Source organism: Chinchilla lanigera, unplaced genomic scaffold (genome assembly GCF_000276665.1).
Source record: "Chinchilla lanigera isolate Chin_1 unplaced genomic scaffold, ChiLan1.0 scaffold00113, whole genome shotgun sequence".
Taxonomy (NCBI): domain Eukaryota; kingdom Metazoa; phylum Chordata; class Mammalia; order Rodentia; family Chinchillidae; genus Chinchilla; species Chinchilla lanigera.
Genome location: NW_004955514.1, coordinates 3,041,261 through 3,068,584, shown reverse-complemented (window position 1 = coordinate 3,068,584; position 27,324 = coordinate 3,041,261). Strand labels below are relative to the sequence as shown.

At 61.3% G+C, this 27,324-nt stretch overlaps 2 protein-coding genes across 4 annotated transcripts in view; one reads left to right on the top strand and one right to left on the bottom strand.

Annotated features, from left to right (window-relative positions):
• Sorcs2 (sortilin-related VPS10 domain containing receptor 2) overlaps nucleotides 1–15,458 on the top strand; it is a gene marked incomplete at its 5' end in the record, with an annotated part of 336,999 nt that extends 321,541 nt beyond the window's left edge. The window contains 9 exon segments of the mRNA XM_005408856.2: nucleotides 2,126–2,312; nucleotides 3,473–3,606; nucleotides 4,282–4,405; nucleotides 5,377–5,489; nucleotides 6,126–6,251; nucleotides 9,334–9,433; nucleotides 9,869–9,971; nucleotides 11,336–11,439; nucleotides 13,546–15,458. Coding sequence (XP_005408913.2) covers nucleotides 2,126–2,312; nucleotides 3,473–3,606; nucleotides 4,282–4,405; nucleotides 5,377–5,489; nucleotides 6,126–6,251; nucleotides 9,334–9,433; nucleotides 9,869–9,971; nucleotides 11,336–11,439; nucleotides 13,546–13,610 — 1,056 coding nt within the window.
• Nucleotides 15,459–18,237: 2,779 nt separating this feature from the next.
• Nucleotides 18,238–27,324, bottom strand: part of Afap1 (actin filament associated protein 1) — a 116,233-nt gene continuing 107,146 nt past the window's right edge. For all 3 annotated transcript variants that reach the window (XM_013506784.1, XM_013506786.1, XM_013506787.1), the window contains exons 14-17: nucleotides 25,797–25,961; nucleotides 25,127–25,317; nucleotides 22,980–23,144; nucleotides 18,238–22,105 (exon numbers count right to left, since the gene is read on the bottom strand). In XM_013506784.1, coding sequence (XP_013362238.1) covers nucleotides 22,079–22,105; nucleotides 22,980–23,144; nucleotides 25,127–25,317; nucleotides 25,797–25,961 — 548 coding nt within the window. In that variant the 3' untranslated portion in view covers nucleotides 18,238–22,078. The remainder of the gene's footprint in view (nucleotides 22,106–22,979; nucleotides 23,145–25,126; nucleotides 25,318–25,796; nucleotides 25,962–27,324) is intronic.

Below are 27,324 nucleotides of genomic sequence, written 5' to 3'. Positions count from 1 at the left end.
TATATATTCCTTGTGGAATATTTGGAAAATACGTAACAAGAAATGCAGAACACAAATGTGCTTCCCCAAGGGAGCTATTAATTTCTGTATTTCCTTCTAGTCTTTTAAAATGAGTACAGAGCATGCTTATGTTTTTGATGATAGAAATGACTAATGCTCACTGTAAGAGATTTGGAAATGAAAATTCGGAAAACTTACAAACACACAGAAAATTCAGAACTACAGAAAAGGACCCAGGAAACTCAGAGTCACCCGTTTCACGCCTGGGGGACTCCGGGGACCAGGGACCCAGGCTTCGCAGGCCCCGGGATGCTGGACATGGGAATCCCCAGCCACGGAACGTGGCCAGTGTCCCTTGAAGCACAGTGCCCCAGCGGGTGGCAGGCAGGTGACAGAGGTCTTTGGAGTTGGAAAGCGGGACCCTGGTCTCGTGCAAACAGGGAAACTGAGGCTGCGGAGGACGGCTGGCACCCACCAAGCCCTTTAGGCAGCCACCTCCTTTATTCCTCCCCCTTGTGCGGGGCGCTCTGGCCAGCCTGCTGCACAGGCGGGGAAGCTGAGGCCTGGGCAGCGGAGGTCACTCCCTCAGAGCCGAGCTGTACCAAGTGTCAGGGTCCCAGCCTGGGATCTCCCTGCAGGAGACCAAGTCCGTGGCCCTAGACCCAAGCTCCGGGCTCTGCTTCCCTTCACCCTGGGTCTCCTTGTACACCAGCTGGACTGAGCCATGGAGGTGGCCCTGGGGCGGTGGGGCTGGGCTTTCTCTTCACAGCAGTATGTTGGGCCGCAGGAGGACAAAACCCCGTCCCCTCAGGGTGGCCTGTGGGGACTTCCAGGAGACACGGGCAGCTGCTGCCCCCTAGAGCCCCAAGTCCACACCTGCACTGCGTCCGCACAGCCTACCTGGATCCCAGCAGCCCCTGGATCCCTGAGCCCACAAGGCTACTGTCCCACCTGCCCAGGGGACCTGCCGGACCCCTGGCTGAGCACTGGAGCCCAAGCAGGGGCTGGGCAGGGGGAGCGGAGGGCAACTACCTGAAGATGCTCTTGGAAGAAGGGGCACCCTATGCTCCCCTGCCTGGAAGAAGATACTGGCTTCCTTGGGAAAAGGGTGCAAGAGAGTAGGACTGGAGTGGACACACACACACGCACACACACCCATACACACCCGTACACACCAGCTCACACATGCAGTTGCACACATTCATGCTCCCCGGCACTCCTGGAGACACTTGTGTGCCATGAAAGTCTGGTCACACACCCACTCACACACAGGCCACGCCCACAGGCCACAGCCCTGGAGCCTGGGCTGCAGCTGCGTAAGGCTGGGACAGGGTGTGACACTGCGCCTGGCAGGCGCATTGATCCTGTCTGTCACCGAGTGCTTCTACCCAGGGAGGATGCTGCCTGGACCTCCCCACTGAGCAGGACGGACACAGATGGACCCCGGGCTTTCGTGGAAAGTGGAAAGCCACACTCAGGAGAAGTGTGGGGGAGCATTCGAGGTGCAGTGAGGAGCCCTCAGGCTGGCCGTGAGCGTGCAGCCTGGAAGGACAAGGTGCTGAGCCGGGTGTGGCCGGGACGCCTCGGCTGTGGGACGGGCCAGCCAGGGGGATGCAGAGCTCCGCGCACTCCAGAGGGATGCTTCCCAGCCACAGAGGCCAGGCCACCAGCTCCCGTCTGTGCAGAGAACCCTCGGAACGCCACAGCCGGAGCCCGCACTGCAGTGGGAGAATGGGCGGAGGACACGAGGGGGCACCTCCCTGAGAGCCTGTGAGCGCCACCTGGGCTGCTGCCCCAGGGACACGCCGTAGGCACCACAGCGAAGGTGCCGGAGGAGGCACAGTCCTGCTTTCCTGGCTGTTTCCTGACTGTGATCACTGGAGCCCTCCTTGGAATGAGAACCGCTTCCCAAGCTCCAGGCTCTGCCTGAGGGTCTCCCGGCCACACTAGCCCCCAGACGGCCTCCCTAAGGACACCTGCAGCCCCTCCAGCTCCCACCTCTACAGCTGGACCATGCCGACCTGGGCCGTGGCCGTCGCCCCGTCTCTGCAGAGGCCGGGACAGGCCTGGATCTTGTCTTCTGTGGGTCCCCAGTGCTGAGTGGCCTCGTGGTGTTTCTCTGCAGGGCGATGTCCTGACCACCAAGTACCAGGTGGACCTGGGGGACGGCTTCAAGGCTATGTACGTGAATCTCACACTGACCGGTGAGCCCATCCGGCACCGCTACGAGAGCCCTGGTGTCTACCGTGTGTCCGTCAGGGCAGAGAACATGGCGGGGCATGACGAAGCTGTGCTCTTCGTGCAGGTCAACTGTAAGTCTGTCGCCACTGTGAGGCCCAGAATCACCTCCTGTGACAGAGGACTTGGTCACTGGGGAAACACAGGGAGTCCCTCAGGGCTGGGCCAGTGGAGATGATGATGGTAGTGGTTGTGGTGATGCTGAAAGTAGTGATGGTGACGATGGTAATGATGATGGTGATGATGATGGTGATGATGGTAGTGATAACAATGGCGCTAATGGTGGTGATGGTGATAGTGATTATGATGTTGTTAATGGTGACGGTGATTATGGTGGTGGTGATGCTGGCAGTGATGATGGTGGTGATAATAGTGATAGTAATGGTAATGATGATGTGATGATGATGGTGATGACAGTGATGACGGTGATGATGGTGATGCTGATGGCGGTATGGTGATGATGGTGATAGTGATGATAATGGTGGTGGTGAGGGTGGTGGTGGTGATGGTGGTGATGATGTGATAATAGTGATAGTAATGATAATGATGATGTGATAATGGTGGTGATGGTGGTGATGGAGGTGATGATGGTGACGGCGGTGATGGTGATGGTGATAGTGATGATAATGGTGGTGGTGATGGTGGTGGTGGTGGTAATGGTGATAGTGATTATGATGTTGATAATGGTGATGGTGATTATGGTGGTGGTGATGCTGGCAGTGATGATGGTGGTGATAAAAGTGATAGTAATGATAATGATGATGTGATGGTGGTGGTGATGATGATGGTGATGGTGGTGATGATGGTGATGATTGTGATGCTGATAATGATGTGATACTGATAGCGGTGATGGTGATGATGGTGATAGTGATGATAATGGTAGTGGTGGTGATGATGTGATAATAGTGATAGTAATGATAATAATGATGTGATGATGGTGATGGTGATGATGGTGATGCTGATGGTGGTGATGGTGATGGTGGTGAGGGTGGTGGTGGTGATGGTGGTGATGATGGTGATAGTGATGGCAGTGATGGTGGTGATGATGGTGATGGCAGTGATGGTGGTGATGATGGTGATCGTGATGATAATGGTAGTGGTGGTGAGGGTGGTGGTGGTGGTGGTGGTGGTGATGGAGGCAGCTTTGAAGCTGGCAGTGGCCATGAACTTTCAGCAGCCTCTGTAACGCCCTGTGCCCAGATGTTGTCTAACCTGGCTTCTTGGGCCCCTGCAGCCCCCCTGCAAGCCCTCTACCTGGAGGTGGCCCCCGTCATTGGCATCAACCAAGATGTGAACCTCACAGCTGTGCTGCTACCCCTGAATCCCAACCTCACTGTCTTCTACTGGTGGATCGGCCACAGCCTGCAGGTGCGCTGGCCCAGCCCCCCCTTCCCGCAGGCTCCTGTGTGGGGTTCAGAGTTGGGCCTGCGCTGCCTAGCTGTCAGGCAGCGGGGACAGGGTGGGACCTGCTCTCCACCCCTGGTGCTCCTCCTGATGCCACTGAGAGGCTGCAATCCTGGAGCCATCTGCCCAGTGGACACAGGATGGGCGGGGCAACGCCTCCCTCTTCCTGTAATAAAGATGGGACAAAGTGATTGACTCAAGTCGGGGTGTGACAAGGGTCACAAGAGGGGCAGGGAAGGTGTGCAACAGCATCAGGAGTGGGGAGGCCATTTCCAGTGGGGGTGGTCAGGGTTGATGGCAGAGAAGAGAATGTCCCTGGGGTGGACAAAATCAAAGAAGTCACACCCTGTAAGCACTGGGAGCCTGGGAGCCATGGACAGTGTTTGAGCAAGAGTCTACCACATCAGCAGAATGCCTGGAGAGAGGGTAATGCTACCCATGCTCAAGCTGGGCCTTGAGACCGCCCCCCAGATGGGCATCTGACACTCATTCAGCAAACAGCTGCCCTGTGTCCCAGCGCAAAGACCCGCACAGCAGCTGGGAGCCCCAACACAGAGGGCTGGGAGCAGGGAGGGCTGCAGGCTCAAGACACAGCATCCAGCAGCTGCTGGGCCAGCCTGAGCCCCCCTCTGCCCGCAGCCCCTCCTCTCCCTGGACAACTCTGTGACCACGCGGTTTGCGGCCCCGGGGGAAGTGCGTGTGACGGTGCAGGCGGCCTGCGGGAGCTCAGTGCTGCAGGACTCCAGGGTGGTCCGCGTGCTGGGTGAGTCCCCGCCCTGGGGCCTAGTGCAGCTAGGATGTCCTGGGCACCCCAGGCGGCCCTGGGCTGGGAGAGAGGAGCCAGGGGGACACAGCCCTGCCTCTCTGGGCTGTTTCCCAGCTGTAAAATAAACGCCACGTCTCATGGTACACAAGAGACACAAACATGGGTGTAGACGCTGCTCAGGGACCCCATGGGCCCCCCAGCAGCAATAGCCAGGCCTGGACCCTGGTCTGGGTACCCCTACAGCCTGTCTGAGGATTCTCCAACCTTGCTGTAAAGGAAGAGGGCTCCCAACATAGACAGCAGCCATCAGTTAAATGTGCATGGCACACTGTGTGCTGGGCAGGCTACCCTGTGGAGCCTTCATGCCCAAGAGGAGGCCACCACTGAGCGGTCCTCCTCATCGCTGAGTCAGGAGCTCATGGGGGTCATCGCCACCCTTGCTATAGGACGCTGGCTAGTACCCAAAGCCCCTCAGCGCTGCAGGGCCTTCTCTCACCTGAGGCTCAGAAGTCAGCAGATAGATGACGGCTTGGCCCTGGGAGACCTGGGGACTCTAGAGAGCTCTGAGCCATAGAGCCCAGGAAACACAGGAGAAGACAAAGAAAAGACCTTTTCTCTAAGGGACTTTTAATCTGATGGGGAGACCAAGCAGAGCCCAAGGGTTCCTCAGGAATGATGGTGTATACACCCTCGTGAGTGGAGGGGTGACTCTCGTAGGACAGCGTGCACCTGCCAAGCCTCCCTCCCAGGTCTCTGTCGTGGCCGTCATCAGCGTCACTGTCAGAACCATTGTTGGGATACCGCAGCCAGAGCGTGGCCGCCTGGGGCAGCTGCACCACTGTTGGCTCACAGGGAAACCCCTGCTTCTCAGAGGCAGAAGCGGGACACTCTCTGGCCTGCTTCAGAAGGTCGGGGACAGTGGCCAGGCTGACCAGCGCTGACCAGCAATCCTGTCTCTGCTTCCTCAGATCAGTTCCAGGCACTGCCTCTGTACTTCTCCCAGGAGCTAGACGCCTTCAACCCCAACACGCCCGAGTGGAGGGAGGACGTGGGCCTGGTGGTCACCCGGCTGCTCTCCAAGGTGACCCCGGGCAGGACAGGGTCAGCAGGGGTGGTGTCAGGCTAGGCAGCACCTCGAGGCGGAGGGACGGGACTGCGGTGTCCACGCTCACCTAGCATGCCAGCCGGGGGCACACGTCCGGGTCCAGTCTCTGCAGGGGACCTGCATTTGCTGACTGAGCTGCTCTTCCGAGCTGGACTTTGCGGGCAGAGTACCAAATGCGGCTGCTTTGTTGAGGTGCTCACAGGAAGCAGAAGTAGCCATCTGTGTGGACACAGGGCACCCCCAGCGGGAGGGTCACAGGTTGAGGCCATCTGGCCGTCTTCCCCCCGTCCTGTGCATAGTGCTGGTGAAAGTGTCCTGAGTGTTGAATGGTGCAAAGGCAATCCCCAAGTGAGTGGGCCGTGTGTGGGGTGGGGTTCCCAGGAGGCAGAGAGGCCACAGCAGCGGAGCCTGGGGAGGCTGTGGCTCGGCCGGGGGAGGCAGCGGAGCCACACAGGGCCTGAGGGCAGGGGACACACAGGAAGCAGCGCAGGTGCCATGGATTGCAGGCCAGCCAGCACCCTAACTTACACAGGAGGAAAGGAGGTGTCCCCGGTGTCTGGCATGTGGCAGGGGACAGGGAGACGAAGGGGATCCTAGTGTCCTCCTCTGCAGGAGACCAGTGTCGCTGAGGAGCTGCTGGTGACAGTGGTGAAGCCGGGGTTGCCCACCGTGGCTGACCTGTATGTGCTGCTCCCCCCGCCCAGGCCCACGAGGAAGAGGAGCCTCTCGAATGACAAGGTACGTCCCATGGCCACCAGACTCCCGGTCCCCCTGCACAGCCACAGGCTGGAGGCCCAGGGGCCAGTTGCGGTCACCCCTGAGTGCACCCCGTGAAGGCTTCTTTCATGCCATGGTGCAGTCTGATTCAAGGTGCTGACCTGCGCCTTGTGGCTCCACCCTCTGGTGGTCACATGGCCTCCAAGGAGACTGAGCAGAGGGGTGGACAACTTCACCAGGGCTGTCCTTGCTTTCCCTCCCACATCATTGGCTAGAGCTGGTCACATGGCCTCAACCTGACTGCAAGGGTTGCTGGGAGATACAGGGGCTCAGGAGACACTTGGCAGCAGGGACTATGCCCAGGGCAGCTGGACCTCCGTGCAGATGGCAGACATCTCACTACCCCAGACAACTGCCCAACAGGAGCCCTGGGCAGGGATGTAAGTCCTGCTGCATGACGGGAGCGGAAGGGGACCCAAAGTGAATCCCGGGCCCTGTGCACCCACAGCAGCTGCTAAAATCAAAAAGCAGACAAAGCCAGTATTGATGAGGAGGGATCAGACCCTCAGGCTCTGGAGGCTGGGGGCAGCTGGGGCGGAAAGCAGCCTGACAGTTTCTCACAAGGTTAAACGCACAGGGGCCCCATGGCCTGGCAACTCCACCTGTAGTGTACATTCAAGAGGGATGGGGCTCATGGTCATGGTCACGGTCATGCACAGGTGTGAGCAAACAGGGCGTTGCCCAAGACAGGAATGACCCAAGCGGCCATCGGCGGATGAGGCGCAGTGTGGCCCATCTGTGGAAGGAGCGAGCCCCTCCAGCCGCGAGGAGAAGAGACGCCCAGATACACGTGATGAAGCAGGACCTCGGGAGCCACGTGACCCCGGGACTGCAGTTGCAGTTCTGTCCAGAGATGGACAGCCACAAAGACAGGGTCGGGTGGTGGCCACAGGGCTGGAGGCAGGGAAAAGGAGATGACGCTGAGGCTGGGAGTTCTCTTGGAGGTGATGAAGTGACAGGAGCTGGGTAGACACCCTGGCTCACACCTGGCCTGGGTTGTGCTGAGGACGCTGGACCGAGCTTGGTGTGAGCACAGCTGGCGCGCTGGATGGTGACAGGGTGTCTCCACATGGGTCCTGGCGACACATGCGTGCAGGTGACCTGGACGGAGGGACCAGTGCCCAGGCAGAAGAACACAGACCGGGCACCCTGTGGATGTCAGCCCTAAGCATGGACGCGGGGCAGAAGAGCAGCAAGGGCCGCGGGGACGGCACGGGGCACGGGGACACCAGCAGCAGCACTGTGCTCAACCGTGGGAGAAAGGCACCAGGCAGCAGTCACATTCCGTACCAACAACTGAAATTACAGGCTTAAGAATCAGCTTAACCAAGGAGGCCAAAGACCTGCGCCCAGAAGCTGTAAGACATCGCAGCAAAAAGCAGAGGTCGGCATGGACCGCGGAAGGAGCTCCGGTGTTTGGGGAGTGAAAGGTTGCAGCACCCAAAGCCGTCGGCTGATTCGCTGCATCCCTGGGGAGCGTCCAGTGGCATTGTCACAGAAAGAGAAACGTGTCATAAACGTCCCAGGGAAGCACAGCAGACCCGGCACAGCCAAAGCTGCCTTGAATGAAAGGAACAAGCTGGGCACATCCCGGCACCCCACTCCAGACCATTGGCTCGGTGACCAAACTGCGTGTCTGGCGGGGTGCAGACCCGAGCGACAGGGAACAGAAGAGGCGTGAGCGCACAGAAGCAAATCCACATGTTGGGGGTCAGCTGACTGTCAGCAGAGGCTCAGAGACCAAGGGCGCGGGGCGTCTCTTCAGCACATGCTTCAGGGAAGCAGTCCCTGTGTGGCAGATGGAGCCGCCCTCACTCACGTCACACCCAGAAATCAACCAAACTGGGCCAGAGGCTCAGACAGGGCTGGAAAGTGCAGAGCTGCTGTGGGAGAGGAAACCAGGGGCAGCTCCCCAGCACGCTCGGATCGGGGCCCAGACACAGGCTGCAAAGCCGACACGGGCGGGCGGGTTTCTCCAAACCAGGGGCGTCCGCGCAGCTGCGGAAACATGGGGCGACACGGCTGCCAAAGGATCCGGGGAAACCTTGGCCAGCTAGACATCTGCCGAGGGGTGACATCCAAGCCCGGGGGGGGCACGCACGCAACTCAACAGCGAGAGAACAGGCAGCCCGGTGCAGAGGGGGGCAAAGGGCCTGTGTAGTCGCTCCTCCGGAGATGACCAGGGACCCGACAGATGCAGGGAACTGCACATCACAGCCATGGCGAGAGGCCACCCTGCTCCTCGGGAGCCAGTGTCAGAGATGACCGGAGGGCTGGCGGGGTGTACAGGAGGGGAGCTCTTTGGAGGGTAGGGCTCGGCCACAGCTCAGGGAAGAGTCACCCCCTGCCCCAGGCCCAGGATCCCGACTCACCCTGAGCAGGAACTGGCCTGGGAATCCCAGCAGCTCGCCCAGGCTGCCCCTGACTGGCAGAAGCAGAGCCATCACTGTCCTCCCTGAGGTGTCCCGTGCAGAGGGGGCCTCAGGGACAGCCGGTGACAGCAGCCGGTGACAGCAGCCCTCCCTGCCCCCAACACTTCGTATGCACTTGAGCCCTGAGGAGTCGCCCCACAATGGTGGCCAGGGGCGCTGGGGTGGGGTTAGCAGGGTCCCGCCCTTTCTCCCCAGAGGGCCGGAGCAGGCAGGCCAGGCGGCCCCCACCTGTGCCCATTACAGAACACGGGGCTCTGAGGTCCGTCCAGGAGGACCTAGAAACATGGAAACGGGGGTCAGCAGGAGACGGCCAGGGGTTTGCCATGTCACTCAGACCCCAGGAGGTCCCTGGGACCCACCACTGGCCGTGTCTGCCTGCCCTCCCCCCCCCGGCACTGCACCCCACCCCGTCTCCTACCTGTCCTGCCTCAGCCTCCTCTTGGTGTTCCACGCCGCACAGCCTCCTGTCCCACGGCAGGGTTGGACTTCCCGGCTGCCTGCCTCCGTGGCCAAGGCAGGGTCCCCTTCACGTTCCTCTAGTTCCGGGGTGACCACCTGGGTGCTACCCAGCTCACAGGTGAGGTCCCAGGCCACCTCTGTCCTGCTTCCAGAGACTCACAGCCATCCGGCAGGTGCTGAGCGCCCAGAAGATCAGCTTCCTCCTGCAGGGCGGGCTGCGCATCCTGGTGGCCCTGAGGGACACGGACACAGGTGAGCGGCTCCCACGCCCCGTGCTCATCCACGCTTAGTCTCTTGGCCCTGGCCAGGGGCAGCGCAGGGGCTTCACTGTCCCTCCAGGGTCACAGCCAGCACTCTCACCTTCATCCCCTGCTCAACCCCGACCCGTCTGCTCTGCCCTCCACGAGGCCCTGCTCATTTGTGCTGCCCCTGCGGGGCACACATCCCCCCCCAGGAATGGGCAGCTCCTCGGGTGCGTCCCTGGGTCCCCTCCGCAGGACGAGGCCCACACACTGCTGTCCCCACCACGCTGAGTCAACAGGCAGGCGACCAGGTTCCCAAAGGCCACATGGCTGCACTGTCCCTGGTCACCTGCTGCCCTCTCTCGGCCAGACGGGGGGAAGCGGCCTCCGTCCAGGCCGAGGCGGCGGACGGGCTGATCCCAGGCCCTGGCTGCTTTGTCTGCAGAGTCGCAGAGGCTGGGCAGCAGTGGGGGATACTGGGCCGTGGTGGTCCTCTTCGTCGTGGGGCTCTTTGCGGTGGGCGCCATCGTCCTCTACAAGTTCAAAAGGCAAGGTGGCTACGCTCCGCCGGGTGGCTCTGGGCTGGGCCGGGCGGCAGGAGGAGGGCTGTGGGGGCCTGCTTGCGACTCTGGTGCCCCTGTGAACCAGGACAGCTGCTTCCCTCCTCCCGCAGGGGCTCCGTGCCAATGGGGCAGTGGGACTCTGGCTGGGGCTCCTGCCGGGGCTAGGACCCCTGAGGTCATAGAAGGGACCCCCCCATGCAAGGTCACTGGAGCTCCAGTCACACTAACCTCCCTTGGGCCCTGGGCCCTGGACCCAGAAAGGGGTCCCTGCTGAACCTGCTGTCCCTTCTGCTGAGCCACCTCTGGGGCCTCCATAGATCACCCCACCTGGGTCCCCCGTGGGGACCACTGAAGGGTACAGCCACCTTCTCTTTATGCCTGTCTGAGTCCAGAGTCCTCCTAGACCTACTTCCCAGGCCTGGACAGCTGTCTCCCCTCCCCTGGGTCCTCTCACAGGTGCCCCCATATGGGACACTGGCCCCACCTCTGGGGTGCAGTGCTGACTCAGCTCCCCTGGGAGCACGGCCCCAAGGAGGAGATTTCTCAGTGGGATCCTGAAGGATACATAGGAGTTTGCTGCACAGAGGGACCGTAGGAGGATCCAAGCGTGGCCTTTCTTTATTTCCAAACTCAGATAGGCCCTGGCTTCCCGACAGGTCCACCTGGGTGTCCTGTAGGCACCTTGAAATCAGTCACCCCACAGAGCCCTCCTAAGTGAAGAGCACACCCCCCCCCGCAGGTGCCCAGCCAGAATCGCCCCTCCCATCTGCTCCCTCTGCACTGCACAATTACTGTGTGAGCCCCACGGCTGGCAGGAGAGAGGGGCGGTGATCCCAGGCCTCTGGTCCTGAGTCCGTGCTTGGTCAGCGGGTGGAGCCCCAGCTGCGTCCCACACTGGGGAGGCTGGCAGGCCTCGGGTTCTGTGATATACCGGAACCCTGGCTCCAGGGTTGGGGAGCCCCAGGACCCCGTGTTCCAAGGCTCTTGTGTCCCTGCGCCTTCGGCTCCACACAAGGACCACTGGGTGCAGGTCCTGCGGGAGAGCCGTGCCCTCTGGTCTCCGAGCCTCAGTGTCTTCATCTGTGAAAGAGGCCGGGGCAGGGAGGACAGGAGGAGGGGAGGCGCGGTGCAGAGTGCAGAGCTCCTGCTGCTGTCGCCCGGACCCTGGGTGGCCCCGAGCCCTTCTCAAGTGCTCGGTCACTGTCCCCACGCTGCTGGGCAGTGGGAGATACAGGCGCATCAGCGCCGGGGGCCCACGGCCGTGGGCTGCAGGGTCAGGCAGGAGGGCGGGGGAAGGGGAGCAGGCATGGCTGTGGCCCCCGCCAGGGCTGAGCGCCCTGTGCCCGCAGGAAACGCCCAGGCAGGACGGTGTACGCACAGATGCACAACGAGAAGGAGCAGGAGATGACGAGCCCCGTGAGCCACAGTGAGGACGCGCCGGGCGCCATGCAGGGTGAGCGCGCAGGGCCTTGGGCACGGGGCCAGAGCCTGAGGCGGTGGGAGCTGAGGCTGCCATGCTGGGCAGTGCGTCCCGCCCACTTGGCCCTGTGGAGTCAGGGAGGCTGGGGAGGCTGGACCTCCACAGGGAGCCCTCCTGGCCATGTCCCGGGAGACGGCATTGGCCAGGTCACTCGCCCTCTTGGCCTCCTCGCTCCACTGCCGGGCAGAACACTGTCATCTGCACCAGCTGGCTCAAAGCCTCAGTGCCCGGCAGTCAGCATAGGCGGGCAGGTGGGCCTCAGCCATGCTGTCCCTAAAGCCTCCATCTGGCCATTCTATGGCTTGGGTCCCCCATGGCTCAGCTGAGGAACTCCAAGTAGCTGAGGAATCGGCCACGGCAGTACCCAGGTCTGGCAGGACCCACTTCACAGCCCTAAGCCAAGTCTTGCTGGTGGACCGAGGCACCCCCAGAATTCCACCCCCCAAGGCGAGGGGCACGATGCCGTCCAGCGCTGGCAGCGCAGCTCCTCTGCCTCCCGACAGGTGGGAGAACCCAGGCTCAGGCTGGAGAGGTCTGGGCGTGGGGGCCCTCTCTGCTGGTCAGTCAGGGTCAGCTGCCCTGAGATCAGCAGCCCCAGAGGCCCCAGAGGCACAGGAGGAGGGACGGCATGCACCCTGGTCTCAGCAGGCCGCCAACCCCAGCCCTATTCGCCCAGTTCTGCTCGCTGCCCAGCCTGTCTGTGCACCAAGTACGGCGACGGCACCCACTGCCACAGTGACCACAAGTGTCCCGGCCGAGAGTCCAAGGCAGAGCTCAGGACCCGGACCCCATCAGGACCGGTTGTCGCTGTTGGCATGACCTGACTTTAACAGCCACGCCCATCCCGGTTGCATTAGGTCCCCAGAACCACATGCGGCAGAAACCACAGCCTTCCCGTTACACCGTGGAGACCAAGGCTCAGAAGGGCCCTGCCTCTCACCTGGCACCTCCCAGCTCTCGGAGGCTGAGCTTGGCTCCCAGCCGGGTCAGGCTGACTCGGAGCCTGGGTCCTCCAGCTCTCCTGAGTGCTGTGGGGGTGCCTGTCCCCACCCATGCCCCACCATCCACCCCACCCACACTGGGGCCCTTGACCCTCCTACATCTGCCAGCGCAGTGCTGGATCTCAGACACCTGGCATTTACTGGCCCCAGGCTCAGCCCTTCTGGCCATAATCTCCCCCAAGAGGCACACGCGGGTGCTGTGCCTGTCCCTCGGATGGGAAGCCAAGGCTCCCCCTGTGTGTGCCCCTTGCAGGCCTCCCAGTGCCCTGCGTACCTCAAGACCCCGACATGCCTGTGTGCAGACAGAGGTGGCTTGTCCCAGGCATCCGACCCCACCCTCCTGCAGGCAGGGTCACAGCCCTGCCGGGGAGGGCCATGGGATCCCCAAAAAACAGGAACCTGGCTTTTAAGCCCTGAAATAACAAGAGCCTAACAATATCTGAATCACCCTTCATGAGCACCAGGCATCGCCCGTGGAGACCCCTCGGAGGGACTATCAGAGGGGCCTCCACGGTGACCCTGCTGTCACAGGTGATGGCACAGGGTCAGTGTGATGAGGGTCTTGTTGAGTGCCTTTCTGGACCCATCTGCCACAGCCCTGGCAGTGCCAGGCACTTGGCCACCATCCCGCAAACTAGGGTGGGGACCACATCTCAGAGCAACTCAGTCCTGGGCCCTCCCTGTTCCCTGGGCTCCCAAGCAGCCCCTGCCAGACCACCCAAGTGACCAGTCCCTGAAGGTACCCTGCCGCCCTCTCTCCCTGCAGCAGCCCCTGCCAGGAGGGGGCGGAGCCTCAGCCCCTCCCACATCCCCTTGCTACCCAGGCCAGGTCAGTGGTGCGGCCTCACCCGGCAGACCTCCTTTGGATGCACTGCTTGTTGGCACTGGGCACACCCCCGTTCGGTCACCCCGGGGAAACATGGGGACCCCACGACCACACAGCATGGGCCGCAGGAACTGCGGGTGTGCACTCACGCTGCTGCCTTGATGCGCGGAGAGGTCACCACCGTGTCCCTGCACGGCCCCCACGTGGTCCCCAGCTGGGCCGTGTTCACGGCAGCCTCTGTTCTGTTCCTAGGCAACCACTCCGGTGTGGTCCTAAGCATCAACTCCCGGGAGATGCACGGCTACCTGGTGAGCTGATGCCCGGCCAGTGCTCGCCTCCCGCCGACCGACCGCGGGGCTCAGACCACTGCTGCCACTGGAGCAACGTCCCGAGACCTGCCCAGAGGCCACCTCCGCCAGCCCCCTACAGGAACAGGCCTCCTCCCTGTTCAGCCCACACCCATCCAGGTCACAGAGGCTCAGGAGCAGACCCAGCCCTGCAGGAGCCCAGGGCCCCGCCCTGCCCTCAGGCGTCCGGCGCAGGGCCCTCGCACAGCTGGCCGGACCCCTTCCACCTGCCCCTGCAGAGGGCACCCCAGAGCCCCGGCAGCCTGTGGGCTGGGCCATGTCCGCACCTCCCCGCCTCTGTTCCTCTGTAAACTGCAGATGATGTAAATTCTCTCTGGTGGCTGTTCGCACTGGGGCCTCCTTTATCTTTCTGTTTGTACGGCCAGGCAGTCGCCAGCTGGGTGGCTCTGTCAGCCACATTCTTGGGAACCCCGTTTCCAGAGCACCCAGTGGTCCCTCTCTGGGGTTTCCCCTGGTGTCCCCTAGGGGTTCGGGGCCTTGGTGAAGGGACCCCTGCCTGCAGTTCCCGCTCCCGCCACAGGTGGCGCCCTCTCAAAGCCTGGTTGCCCAGCCTGAGCTCTGGAAAGAGACAGCCACCCCAGAAAGGGCTCAGCACCCCCCAATGAACCCAGTGCACAGCTCACAGCTGGGGCGCTCGTGGAACCAGCCAGGATGGGGGCAGAGCAGGCTGCCCCCAGGAGCAGGCCCCTCTCCGTGAAGATGGGGAGAGGGGGAGACCTCCCGAGGTCACAGCAAGACGGTAGCAAGGGTGGCCCCAGAGCCAGGCCTCTGCCCTTCAAGCAGGGCGGCCTCAGCTGCTCAGGCAGCAAGGCAGGGACACGGGCAGCGGGGCCTTCACCTTTTGCCTTGGAATGGAGTCAGTGCCCCCTCCTCCTCCTCCTTCCCCACCCACTCCGGCCCAGGTTCTGAGAGCCACGCCAGGGCCCAGGCTGGTACCGGGCTGACACTCCTCTTCCAGAGGAAGAGGCGCGGCCTGTCAGGGGTGCCCAGGGATGGGCTCTCACACCAGAGCGCTCCGTCTTCGCCTTGTGGGTGGCCCTTGGCATCCGCCTGGTCACAGATGGGACTCAGGGACAGCAGGCACCCAGCCTGGCCGCACTAACACCTCTCCCACGGCTGCCTGCCCTGGACCCCCGCCCTGTGCACTTACTTCCTCCAGGGGGAGGGACTGGGGACAGGGACCCAGAGCGGCAGAGGCTGAGGCTCTCTCACACCACCTCCGTGGCCTGCACACCTCTGTCTAGACACCTGCGCAGGGACCTGCCTCCTGCAGGCCACCGCCTGTCCTGCCCAAGTGCGGGACTCCCTGAGCACAGTCCTGGCTCGGCCAGCACGGGGCCGCCTGCCTCCCGGTGTCTGCAGGGCCGGTGCAGGCTTGGACCTTCCCTGCCGCTCAGCTCCGCTTTCTCGGCTGTGTGTGTCGGGGCCTCCCTTAGTTATCTGTGTTTTCCTCGTATTTTATGTTATTATTTCTGTTCAGCACATCTTGGGTGTGTGGCCCCAGGACCCTGGGAATGAGATGTCACCCGACATAACCCTGTCGCCCCCATCTCCGTAACCATAGAGGTGATCAATACTTAGGTCTGCGGCCTCACAGATGGTCACGAAGGCGCGTGTGCCCGAGGCACAGGCTCTCCCGTGGGCTGCAGGGCAGGTGCTGGACGGAAGGTGGTGTCCAGTGTGTCCCCCACCCTGATGGGGTCCCACCCATGGTATATGCACATAACAGAGGCCATGCATTCTTTCTTATTTTTCCTTTTTAAAAATCAATAAATCATTTGTGATGCTTTTAACAAAGATGAAACGAATACGGTCAGCTCTTGCCTTCTCACGAAGGTCTTCTCTGCGTCTCCCTACATGCAGGCTCCTGGGGCTTCTGCCCAGAGCCACCATGCAGGGGCCTCCGGGGAGCCCCTCAAGGCAGGTCCCCACATGGGCTGGGAATGGGAGAGATCGGGGAGGTGGGGGTGGAAGCGACGTTCTGCGCACATGCTCACATACGTGCTCACACACGCACCTGCTCGGTGCCAGGACACACTCACGGAGTACAAGCTGGTGTGCAACATCAAAACCTCAGAACCAAGCCAGGCTCAGGAGCCTTTGCCCTTGTGCGGGGCCTGGGTGGGCATCGGGCTGGGACCTGGGCATGACCTGGAGCTGTGGCCCTGGACTGGACCCGGGCAGAAGCCAACTTCGAAGGAAGCCCCAGATGAGGGGAAGCAGGCAGCAGCGACGCAGGCCCAGCAGGGGCCCTGACCCAGCCTGGTGCCAGAGGCCCAAAATCTGGGCAGCGGAGGCCACGTTGGCACTGGGCTGGCAGGGTGAGGGTGAGGATGGATGCAGGACTCTGGGGTGGGGACACCAGGCCTGGGGTGATGGGCAGAGGAACGGGGTCCTGTGCTCTGGTCTCCCACTCTGTTTCCAGGGTGGAGGAGGAAGCCAGAGCCCTGGCTGCTTGTCACTGTCCCTGCCTGTGGCGTGCCTGGCCCTGGCTGGCGTCTCCTCCTGGGCATCGGGTGTGACGAGCTTCACAGGCCCACCCTCTTCCTTCTGGAGCCGCCTGCTGACCTGGCGGGACAGTGGGTCCCACGGGGCTGTGCACGGGAAGCAGAGGCCTTGGAGTGCAGGAAGGCGCCTCACGCAGTGCCAATGACAGAAAGCTCGGCTGGCTCCCTGCACGCCACCATGTGCCTGGCCTGCTGGGGGCCTGTGTGGATGCCCACTCACAGAGGAGGGGCCCGCAGTGTTCCCCAGGGCGTGCAGAGGGAGATGTGGCTCTAGTTGAAACCAGGGTTTCAACCAAAAGGTGGCCTCCAGCTGGGGCTCAGAGCTGAGCGGCAACAGCCAGTGTCAAAGAAAGGGATGGAAGCTTGCAAGCTGGTGGACAGAGCACCTTGAGGACAGCACCCTGCCTCGGCCTGCCGTTCTCCTCCCTTAGACAAAATAGAAGTGTCCAGGGTGCTGGGTGGGGTCAGGGACAGGGTAGTGGGGCTTCTGCTTGAGCCGTGGTGAGAGCCCTGCTAAGTAAGGACCACATGGACAGCTGTGGGCAGCCTGGAAATCAAGAGAGGGGTTGGGTGGGTAGGCACAGTGGCACATCCCTGTAATCCTCAGCCACTGGGGAGGCTGAGGCAGCAGCATCTCAGGACCCAGCCTGGGCGACTTATAAGGACACTGTACAAAATAAAATTTAAAAAATGAAATGAAATAAATTTAAAAAACGAACAGTTGGGGCTGGCTGCGGGTCAGCTTGGATGCCTGGGTTTAATCCCCAGCTCTGCCAAAGTAATAATACGTGAGCGTGGGGCTGGGTGGAGACTTGTGGGGAACCTGACCTTGGGGGCCTTTTCAGTCAGTTTGCTGCAAGGCCCCGAGGGAAGGACACAACCGTCCGGAGGCCCCAGGGGCCACCTGTGTGTCCAGGCCCCACTTCACACCTGGCTCTGCGGGTCCGAGAGCCGCCCATCCGCCAGGTCTGCAGGAAGCTGTGGCCCAGGGCATTTCCGTCCCAAATGTCTGCGCTGGGGGCACCACTGTGTCCCCACTTCTCGTGCAGGAGGGGTTGGGGTTCCCAAGCCACAGGCCCCGCAGCAGATGCCTGAGCAGGGCCCAGAACCCTGGGCCTCCACGACAGGAGCAGCCCCTTCCTCTCCGCCCAGCGTGAGCAGCCGTGCTCCCTCGCACCTGGGGACAGTGCGTTAGTAAGGATGGGTGTGGTGGCCCCGTTTGGCTTTGGAAGCTGTCACCCGCAGGGCCCCAGGGCATCTCCGCTGTACCTCCTCCTCTTGTGGCTGAGGAGGTCCTGTCCCGGAGGCTTTTGGGCTCCTCACCCAGACTGCACCTCTGCCTGTCATACCACCAAGCTCCCCCTCCTGCGTCTCATCCAGGGGACAGCACACACTCCGCGGCTCAGCTGGCTGACTGCAGAGTTCAGCAGGGTCCACTCGTGGGCTAGTTCTGGTATCCAGGTGGGGTTCCCTTACCTCTTTCAATGGCATCTCTGCCAAACATCTGGCCAGCGTATGTGCCATGGAGGCACAGGTGCACCTTGGCAGGTGCGTTAGGCGCCCTCCCCCTCCAGTCTGCCCTTGCCTCATCTACCTTCCTTCCTCTCCCTGTGCCCATTTCCAGCCACACTTGGCTACCCCCTTACCCACGCAGCTCACACCCCTCCCGCAGCCTTGCACCGCCGTTTCCTTGGACTGGAATCTTCCCTGCCTCTCTCCTTGTTGAACTCCTACTTAAACCCCACAGCCTGGCTCGAATAACCCCCACCCTACTACAAACCCTACCCAAGGGCCTGAACGCTAGCTGCCCCTTCCCCTACCAGCCCAGAAGTCACCTTCTGGGTCCTCCCACCAGCGACCTGTCTGTATCTGCCTTCCTGCCAGTGCGCGGGTGTTCTGGAGTTGCATATTTGGGTCTGCAGACTAAAAAACCCTGAAATCATCATGACTCCTCCAGGACGAGCCCCCTGTGACCTCCGAGCCCCCTGTGACCTCTGACCCCCATGACCTCTAACCCCCCCCCCAGGACCTCGATCCCCCTGTGCAGCGCGAGCCAGGGCAGCAGGACACAGCTGGTCAGAGTGTTTTATTAACAGTACACACGTGTGTCACGCCGCAGGGCGCCGGTCCAGGGCTACACCGCAGAAAACAGTAGAAAACTCAATCCGTACAGTGGCGAATTCAAGTGCAGCTATTACAAAATGGGGTCAATGGCTGGAAACTAGGATTCCCGCTGCAAGTCTCTTTCTTTCATTATTTTTTTTTTTTACTTTATGACTTAAATACAGAGAGACACAGTGGAGACATGTTTACAGTCATTTCAAATGGGCATGAACAACATATTTAATTTAAAAAGATCTTTTCTGTTTGCCTGTTGCTTTCTAAGAGAATTTTTAAATATGACTTTAGTTTTTAAAAAATACAATAAGGCAATAATTACATTCTTAATGTGAAAACATGTTACAACATATGGCCATGGTCAATCCTGGGTATCTATAATGTAAAAGTTGATGTTAAAACGCAAGGCGAGGCTTCCTTTCTCATTAGAAAATCAGTGAAAAAGATGATCTGATTAAAAACACCTTTGGTCCCTAAGAGTTAGGATCTGAAGAGCCCGCGGGGAGCCCTCCTCTCCTGCTGCAGCTCAAGACACCGGCGGCCGTGCCTGGGGAGGCAGGCGCTTCAGGCAGCTGGGACCGCAGCCAGCAGAGATGGCAGGAAGTCTTGGGGGCCGGGGGACACACACCCCGTCCTCTCAGCCTCCCCGGTCCCCCCAAGGGCTGCGCCTCGGGCACGGAGCATGTGCACGTCGGGTCTTTTTCTTGGCAGTTTTGTTTCACAGTATGAACCCGGCCCCTGGGGGGTTGATAACAGGACCCCAACATTAATCACATCATGCATTTAAAATTATTTTTCCTGTTAAAAGTTATAGAAAAAAAAGGAAGGCAATTGTTTGCCATTTTAGAGTTGCCACATTAGGAACCTGGGGACACCCTGTCTGCTGGCAGGGGGCTCACGTGGGGTGTCACAGAGAAGCCCTGGCCCTGTCCTTGGGTGGGGAAGCTGCTGCCGCTTGGGGCTGCTGATGGGGAGGGACGCACAGAGCAGCCCTCGGGAGCCAGCGCGACCCTGAGGACGCGCAGCGTTGTCCCCTCTGCGGGGGCAGGCCCAGGACGCGGCTTTGCAGTCCTCAGAGTGGCGAACCCCACCCTGCCAGGTGGGCGTGGCTATTCAGAAACAGCGCAACAGCTCGGGCCAGGGAGATGGCTGCGGTGGCCAGGGCCAGGCAGCCGGGGTGTGAGCAGGGAGCTGGTACCAGGGGCCCCAGCAAGGGCTCTGGGAGGATCTGGATGGCTGTGCAGGCACCCAGTCAGCTGCAGGGTGCTACCTCTTGAGGCGAGTGGCAGCAAGGCCAGCACTTGGCGCAGCTGGTGAGCCCTGTGACTGGCACGGCCGTCTCTGTGCAGGGACTACGACCATCACAGAACACAACGGAGGGCTCTGCAGGCAGTGACATCGCACCCAGCCACGGCCAGGAGTAGAAGTCCAAGGAGGGACAGTGGCCTCACAGTGGCAGGAAGGGCCGAGGCCTAGAGCTGGGGCCTCCCTGGCTTATGCTTGGCCATCCCTCCCAACAGGTGGCCTTCCTGCCGTGGGGCCACACTCTGTGAGCACCACATCCTATGAAGGTAACAGGTGACACTGTAAAGGAACCAGACCCGGGGCAGCCTGCCTTGCGCCTGGCAGGAAGCGCCAGCCAGCCCTCTGCTGCCTGGCCCCAGCGTTAGTACCAAGGGCCAGGGTTCCTGTGCTGTCCCAGGGCCGGGGCCACTGTGGGGACACGCTTGGAGAGGGTGACTAACTGAGACCCCTCAGAAGCGGACAAGATGTCTCTGTATGTCTAATATGTACAGGTATAAATTAAAGCTATACTTACGGGACATATACAAATAAATAACTTACTTTGAAATGGATGCTTTAAACTGACTTTCTGGTCAAATCTGGGAACACCAGGCCCACAGGGCCCAGGACCTGTGCTGGGAGCTCGTGTTCCTCACCGTAGACGCCCCGGGAACCCACAGGGTTCGCTCCACTTTGTGGCCTCCTTCAAAGACTTCTGGTAACACGAGTGGATGACAAAGCTGCACTCACCATACACAAGGTCCAGGGCCCAGCCCGGCCCCCAGTCCTGACAGTGGTGTCCCTGGGCAAGGCCACTCCCCAAATCCCCAAGCTCTGTGGGCACAGGGGGCTGATGGCGGCACTGCCCATGGCCACCTCTGCCACACACCTGCTCCAGGACATGGGCATCTACCCAGACCTGAAGATGGCGCCTCCCTCTCCTCAGGAGCAACCAGAAACAGTAGCACCCCCGACCAGTGGCTGCCGGTCAGATCCTCCAGCAAGCCTGGATTTGAGAATTTTATTAGACCCAAAGACAGCAAAAATTTCTGGTCTATAAATTTCTTCCCTTTACAAGAATGTAGTTTCCTATGGAATGAAGTGGCCGCAGCTTCCTGTGACGGTGGGAAACCAGCCCCGGAAGGAGTGGTGGGTGCTGGTGTGACTGACCGGGCAGCCGCTGCGGATTGAGGGCCTGGCAACTTGGACACTCAGGAAGGTGGCTTCTAATACATTCAAGTTCCAGGGGACCAGGACAGCAGGGAACCGGTGTCCTTGCTGGGAAACGTTCTCATATCCCAGATGACTTTCCTACTCTGGAAGCAACTCAAACAGCCCTGTGGAGCCCCAGGAGTATGAGGAATGGAGCCCAACCCCGAGGCCTGTGGACACTGCAGGAGATGCTTCATGCTGTCGGGACAGCGCTTTGGGCTGGGGGTGAGAGGCTCGTGCTCCACGCAGCATGGCTAGAGAGCAGGCCCAAGCCAGCACACAGTGGGTCTGGTGCTGTCCCTTCCGTGGCGGGGCTGTGTCTTCCCTGACAGCGCCTCTGGAGACCCAGGTCTCCGTTTCCTGCAGACCCTGGCGGAAGTTGCCAACCGGCGCTGTTCGTCTCGATCTTCTCATCCAGATGCTCCAGGAATACTGCACGGAGGGCAGCGAGGGCCAGGCCAGGCGCACCATGCGTCCATGCCTTAGTGTATGGACAGGGCCGGCTCCGGCTCCCAGTCTTCACGTGTCCCCCGCCTGCAAGCCTTGATCCTGCCTGCTGTTCCAGGCCCGCTCCAGCCCCACTTGGCAAAAGAGACCACCCGACGCTGTCACAAGCAGTACAGATAATCAACAGAATGGGACAGGGAGCTCTGGGCACTAGCACTAAGTGAAACGCGTGGCAGAAGAGACATTTTCTAAGAAACAACGGCACCTTTTCACGTTCGGAGGCAAAAGCACCTACTATTGGAAGGTGGAAACTGCTTCACAGAATGAGGTTCTTCCGCCTTCACCGCTGGTACTGGGAGTGGCGGGCACACTGTGCTCACGACGCCCCCACTGTGGCCACAGAACCCTAAACCTTGAGTTGGCCACGGGGTGACCCTGATGCCACATGGCCAAGGCTGGGACCCCGAAGAGGTGTGGCAGCGGCCAGGCTCGTCCAGGGGTCGAGGTGCGTCTGTCCGCCTGTCTGGTGTCTGCTGGCCAGGGTGGGCAGGACCTGGTCGAAGCAGTCGTTCAGCTGGCTGGAGAGACGCGTCGGCCATGGGAACAGCTCATCCTGTCTGTTTCCGCTTTATTTAACAAGAAAATTCCGAAGCCAAAGTCTTAGAAGTAAACTTTTCAAAAGGGCACCATTCTACAGTAGGAGGGACAGGCGGGCGGGCGGGCGAAGGTGGCAGAACTCGGTCGCAGGGCCTTGGACGTCCCGAGTGGGCCGCTCTGGGGAGCACCGTGTTGCAGACGGGGAGCTGGGTGGGGTGCAGTCTCTGCCTGGGGCTGGGGCCACCTCACTTCCTATGTCCCATTCTTCAGTTCCCATTCCTGGAGAAAGGAGAGCTGTATAAATCCCAAGGGCCAGACCCCGGCGGGCACACCGCACCACAGCCCAAGTCTGTGAGACCAGAAAGGGTGGGCACCAGGCCTCTGTGGAAGGCAGGACAGGGCACCTCCAACACCGAGCATGGGGCCCTGGCAACCCCACTTCCGGTATTCTCCCACCCAGACAGAGATGAGGCTAGAACTTGCCCAGGAACCCCGAGAGGAGCCGGGTCTGATGTTTCAGGGTCACAGGCCAGGTCCCTGCCCCTCCTTCCAGAAATCTGGACATCTGCTCAAGCCCACTCTCCGTGACACTGCATCGGATCCCTCCAGGGGGCAAGATGGCTGCTACCAGGCTTCCGGGCTTCTCAGGGAGGCTACCGCCCTCCCAAGCTGTGTCGCCCTGCAGCCAGCAGCTGGCGGCAAGGTCGAGCACTGCCTGCTCAGAGAAGCTGGAGCTCGCGCGGCCAACAGGCCTGACATGTCGTGGTTTGGCATCAAGGACTGTGGGCGGTGACCCAAAACAGGCAGGCACCCCAGGGTGGAGCTGGCAGGTAACCAGTAATGTCCCAGGGGTCAGACATGGGGGTCTGGCACAGGGGAGGGGTGCGGAGAAAAGTGCATCCTTTAGCTTTTCTTTTTTCGAAGAATCATAGCATTTAAGCAGTGCAAATGGCCACGGGCCATCTGGCCTAACATCCACTCTGCCAAGAGACCAGCCCGGGGAGTCCGGGGCCCCAGCCCAAAGCTGGCACTGCCGGGGCCCAGTCTCTGCGGCCCCAGGAACCCAGGTCCTGAGAAATGGTCTAACGCAGTGGGAACCCAGTAAAATTCCCTCCACAGCTGCACGGGGGACACGGCCAGGACAGGGACCCACCTTGGCCTTCCGAAGCACGTGGCCCCTGCAAGGGGAGCTGCCCGTGGCCGGAGGGCTCTTCCTCAGGACGGCGGCGCTGTTCACAGGGAGGGGCCCCTCGGCGTCACTCGTGTCACAGCTGGAGACCGGTGAGTTCTCCAGAGTCCGGTGCCGGAACACGGGGGACTGCGGGCGACAGAGGCAGCTCTGCATGAGCAGTGGCTTCCGGCTCCAGGCCTGGCCGGCAGAAGGGCTTATCTCAGAGAGCAAACGGATGTGGGAACTGGCCGAAACAAACGAGCAGGGCTGGGGAGATAGCTCAGAGGCAGAAGCGCCTGCCTGGCAAGTGCAAGGTCCTGAGTTCAATTCCCAGCACCAGAAGGAAAAAAAAAGGAGCAGCAAGGGCTACCACAGGGTTGGTGCCTAATCCTCCGCACACCTTTATCACGCCCTGACAGGTCGGGCATTGAGGCCCAGGGCAGGCGTCACCTTGGTCTTCCTCCCTGCGCAGCGACCCCACCCTGGACAGGCCTGGCCTGTGTTATGTTTAGGTCTAGACTGTCCCCAAGGTCTCCTGTGTTTAGAGGTGGAGCTTTCGGGAGGTGACAAGAGCAAGGGGTGCTGTACTCGTTGGTGGACTCATCCACGCATGAGCTCATGACTGACTGTGTTGTAGGAGGCGGGGCCTGGCTAGAGGTCGCTGTTGCTGGAGTGTGACCTGGAAGGGTGCACTCTTGTCCCCGGGGCCGCCTCTCTCTGCTTTCTGGATGCCTGGTATGAGCAGTTTTCCTCTATCCCCTCCCTTCTACCGTGCTGCTTCTGCCTTGGAGCCAGTCAACCACGGACTGAACCCTCTTCAGGATGGGTCAAAGTAAATCTCTCCTCCTTTGTGGGGGCTGGGTATTCTCTCCCAGCTGCAAGGAATTTGACTACTGCACCCTAGGTCAGCCCAGGGACCCGGCCGCAGTGCACACAGCAGACACTAGGGTACCTGGCATCTGCAACCCCCTGGGCACATGCCGGGCAAGGCTTCTCGAGGGCCACCACAGCCCTACCCGTGTCTTTCAGAGGGGTCACAGACTCTGGGAACTCGTCCTGGCAGCCTTTGGGCCCCCAGTGGAGTCTCCAAAGACCGAACCCTCCCGGCAGGTGCTGCCACAACAGTGAGGTATAAGCACACCGTGTGGTGCTCAGGACGTCCTTTCAGGAGAAGAGCGCTCCATGTTCCGCTGGAACAGAGCTCTTGCTCCCCACGGGGCTCCCTGACCAGAGCTCCCAAGCACAGCTCTCAGCTGCAACTGAGCTTCCCTAGGAAACGCTCCCAAGGCCAGGGCAGATGGGGAGGTGAGTCGGGGGGAGCAGGTGCCACACTGTCAACAAGGACAGACGATGGCACCGGAGAAGGTCCACCCAGCAGGCTGCTCTGCTGAGGACATGCTCCGCCACCAGTGTCCAGCAGAGGACCGTGACCATGTCCACAGAGAGGGCCACAGAGGACAGGAGGCTGCAAAGCCAACACAGCAGTCCAGGCCGGAGCTTCAGGATGTTGAGCCAGTGCCTGGGGCCAGAGGGGTGTGGTGAGCAGGAGGGGTTGACGCAGGAGACAGGCGCAGGGGGGCACCCTTCTAGAGGGACAGGGGCCCAGGAGCTTGGGATCACTGCATGAGGAGCCATGAGAAAGACTCCTGGAGTTTGACAGAGGAAAGCTGGAAGTGCCTGCGAGGTCAGGGTCCCAAGGGTGCCTGGGAGGGCAGACCCTGACGTGGGCTGGGAGTGGGTGGCCGGGACACTGAGGGAAAGGACTACTGCTGCTGAGGCTACTGGGGAGGGGCAGGGAGCCGTGCAGGACACCAGCGGCAGCTGGAGGGGATGCAGGCCGAGGCAAAATGTGTTTAGCACGGAGTGAGACAGAGACCAATGCTAGGGAGGAAGCTGAGGGGCTGGAGCCACAGAGGACCTCGGAGGAGGGGGACCCACGGTCTCTGCGCAGTCCCCACTGTCGCGGACCCAAGCCAAGGGCTCTGGGACACAGGCTTTGGGGGTCCCGCGCCGCACGCCAGTCTCTGGCTTATGACACAGAAACACAGCAGCACAGCTGAGGCCGGCCGCAGCTCCGCCCCGCGCCCCGGCTCCTTTGCAGGCCCTGCGCATGCTGCCAGGGCGCTTACCTGTGGGCTCGATGTCCCCGACTTGGGCTCGATGGCCAGCCCCAGGGTGACGCCACCAGCCAGGGCTTTCTTCAGGCTCTCCTTGACCTCGGTCAGCTCCAGCTCCAGGCTCACGCGCTCGGCCTCCCTCTGCTTGCACTCCTCCTCCAGCTTTCTCAGTTTCTCCTCCAGCACCACCTGGGTCTTCCTGCCTGCGAGCAGAGCAGTGCCTGAGCCTCAGGCAGCACCTGGGTCCTGGGGGTCCCCACGGCCTGGCCTAGGCCCCCGCTTTGCCGAGCTGGGGAGGGACCCGGGCACCAGCCTGACGCTCACACTGCAGGCCTCCCGGTAGGGGTCTTGGCTTCTCACTTAAGGAAGTGCTGCTGGCTTGAAAGCCTTCCTGGGACCTGGACCTGCTGAGGCCCAGGGATGCAGGCCTCGCCCTCCTGGCCACCTGTGTTATCTAGACCTGAGTGGAGTCTAGGTGACCAGTGGGCAGCCTGGGGTTAGGGCCTGGGATGCTGGGCACAACCATGCTGGTGCCCGACCAGGGCCCATCTACAGCACCCCCAACCCGAAGGCACCACCCAGAACACCACACTCCTGCCACAGGATAGCGTGGGCTGCCGATCTCGTGGACAGGGCAGGGAGACACGGAGAGGCGCTAGGCCCCGCACGCAGCCCTTCCTACCCGCGTTCACTTCGATGGCAGCCCGCAGGTCTCGCCTCTCCTTCCGCAGCTGCGCCAGCCTGTTCCGCAGGGTCTCCTTCCTCTGCAGCAGCTCGTCCTCCTTGGTCTGCAGCCGCTTTGCGTCCGCCTCCACCCGGTTCTTGCCGTATTTGTACTGGTCGGCATCTAAGGGAGCAGCACAAGCTGTCAGGTGCGGGCGGTAGGCAGTGCTAGAGCCCGCGGCGCCAGCTGCCCTGCCAAGCAAGACTGGGCCGGACCAAGGAAATAGTGACCGTTCCAATGCCCCAGGCTCCCAGAAGCGAAGGTGTACCGTGAAATGGGGTCCTGGGGATCCTTTAATCCCCGCCCCCTAAGGAATGCATCACCTATCTGCAGCAAGCTGCGGCTGAGCACCGTAATCCTGAGGTCCAGGAGTCTGTGGCTGTCAGGGTCACTGCTGGACTCTAGTTCTGTGTCCCAGCCCCTGCCCCAACACTGTCCGCTCTGCCCCTTCCCAGCCCGTCCTGCTCTGTCTCCGTGGCAGCCATGCATAGGTGGAGAGGCAGCTTGTGGTGCACCGGGGGCTCAGCATGGCGCTGGGAGCTGTGTGACCCTGAAACACCTGGTGTCTCTGTGCCTTGGGGTCGTCATCTGTAAAATGGGAGCGTGATGGCAGGGAGCTCACAGGGCTGTCACAAGGGTGGACTGGTCAGTACACAGCCCTCCATGGAGCTCTCCATCAACGCTTATTAAACCCAACGAGGAAAGAGCAAAGGGGAAAGGAGTGTCGGGCACAAGCCAGAGCCGGTGATGCCACCCCGGCCCGCAGGGCGCTGAGCCCGTGCGCTGCCTCTTCCTGCACTGGCCTTTTGTAAGGGTGGTTTAGGGCAGCCCAAGGCCTCTTTGGAAAAATGCACCGAGGAGATGCAGCTCCCAACAACAAGACCGAGGGGCTCAGTTTTGAAGCTGCAGTCGCTTCAGTCGCTTCTTGCAGTAGTCACCAAACCTGTGACTCCACCTGCAGGGCCTGCCGCTCCCTAGACCAGAATCCACCCAACAGAAGCCGAGGGTGCCCCGACGGCTGGTCACCCGACACGGCCCCTTCCCACCCCAGATTCTGTGGAGCCTCTGTCCCCCACCTCAGCTTCTGCCTGCCCATCTCAGCTTCCGGTCTGCACAGCAGAGAGGCCGGGGCTGCCTTGTGAGTCCCCGCAGCAAAGGCTCCAAAAGGACAGCCCCAGAGGCCTGTCCCCAAGACAGCGGGCCACACCCAGTGCCTGCCTGGGGGCTGGGCTTACAGTCCTTGAAATGCAGGCCGCCACGGCTTCAAGGGAGCACAGGGACCGTTAGGACTCTCCAGGAATGTCAGGTCAGCATGAGAGGGACCGGCAGCCTGAGGACACCATTCAGTCATGCTGATCCCACCTGCCGCCCCCCGCCGGGGCCTAGGCGATGGTACATTCTACAAGCAGACCAAGCTCAAGCTCTACTCGCTTGTGTCTGCACCACCATGTCCCTGAACAGATCTACAGACGCCTAGGAACTAAAC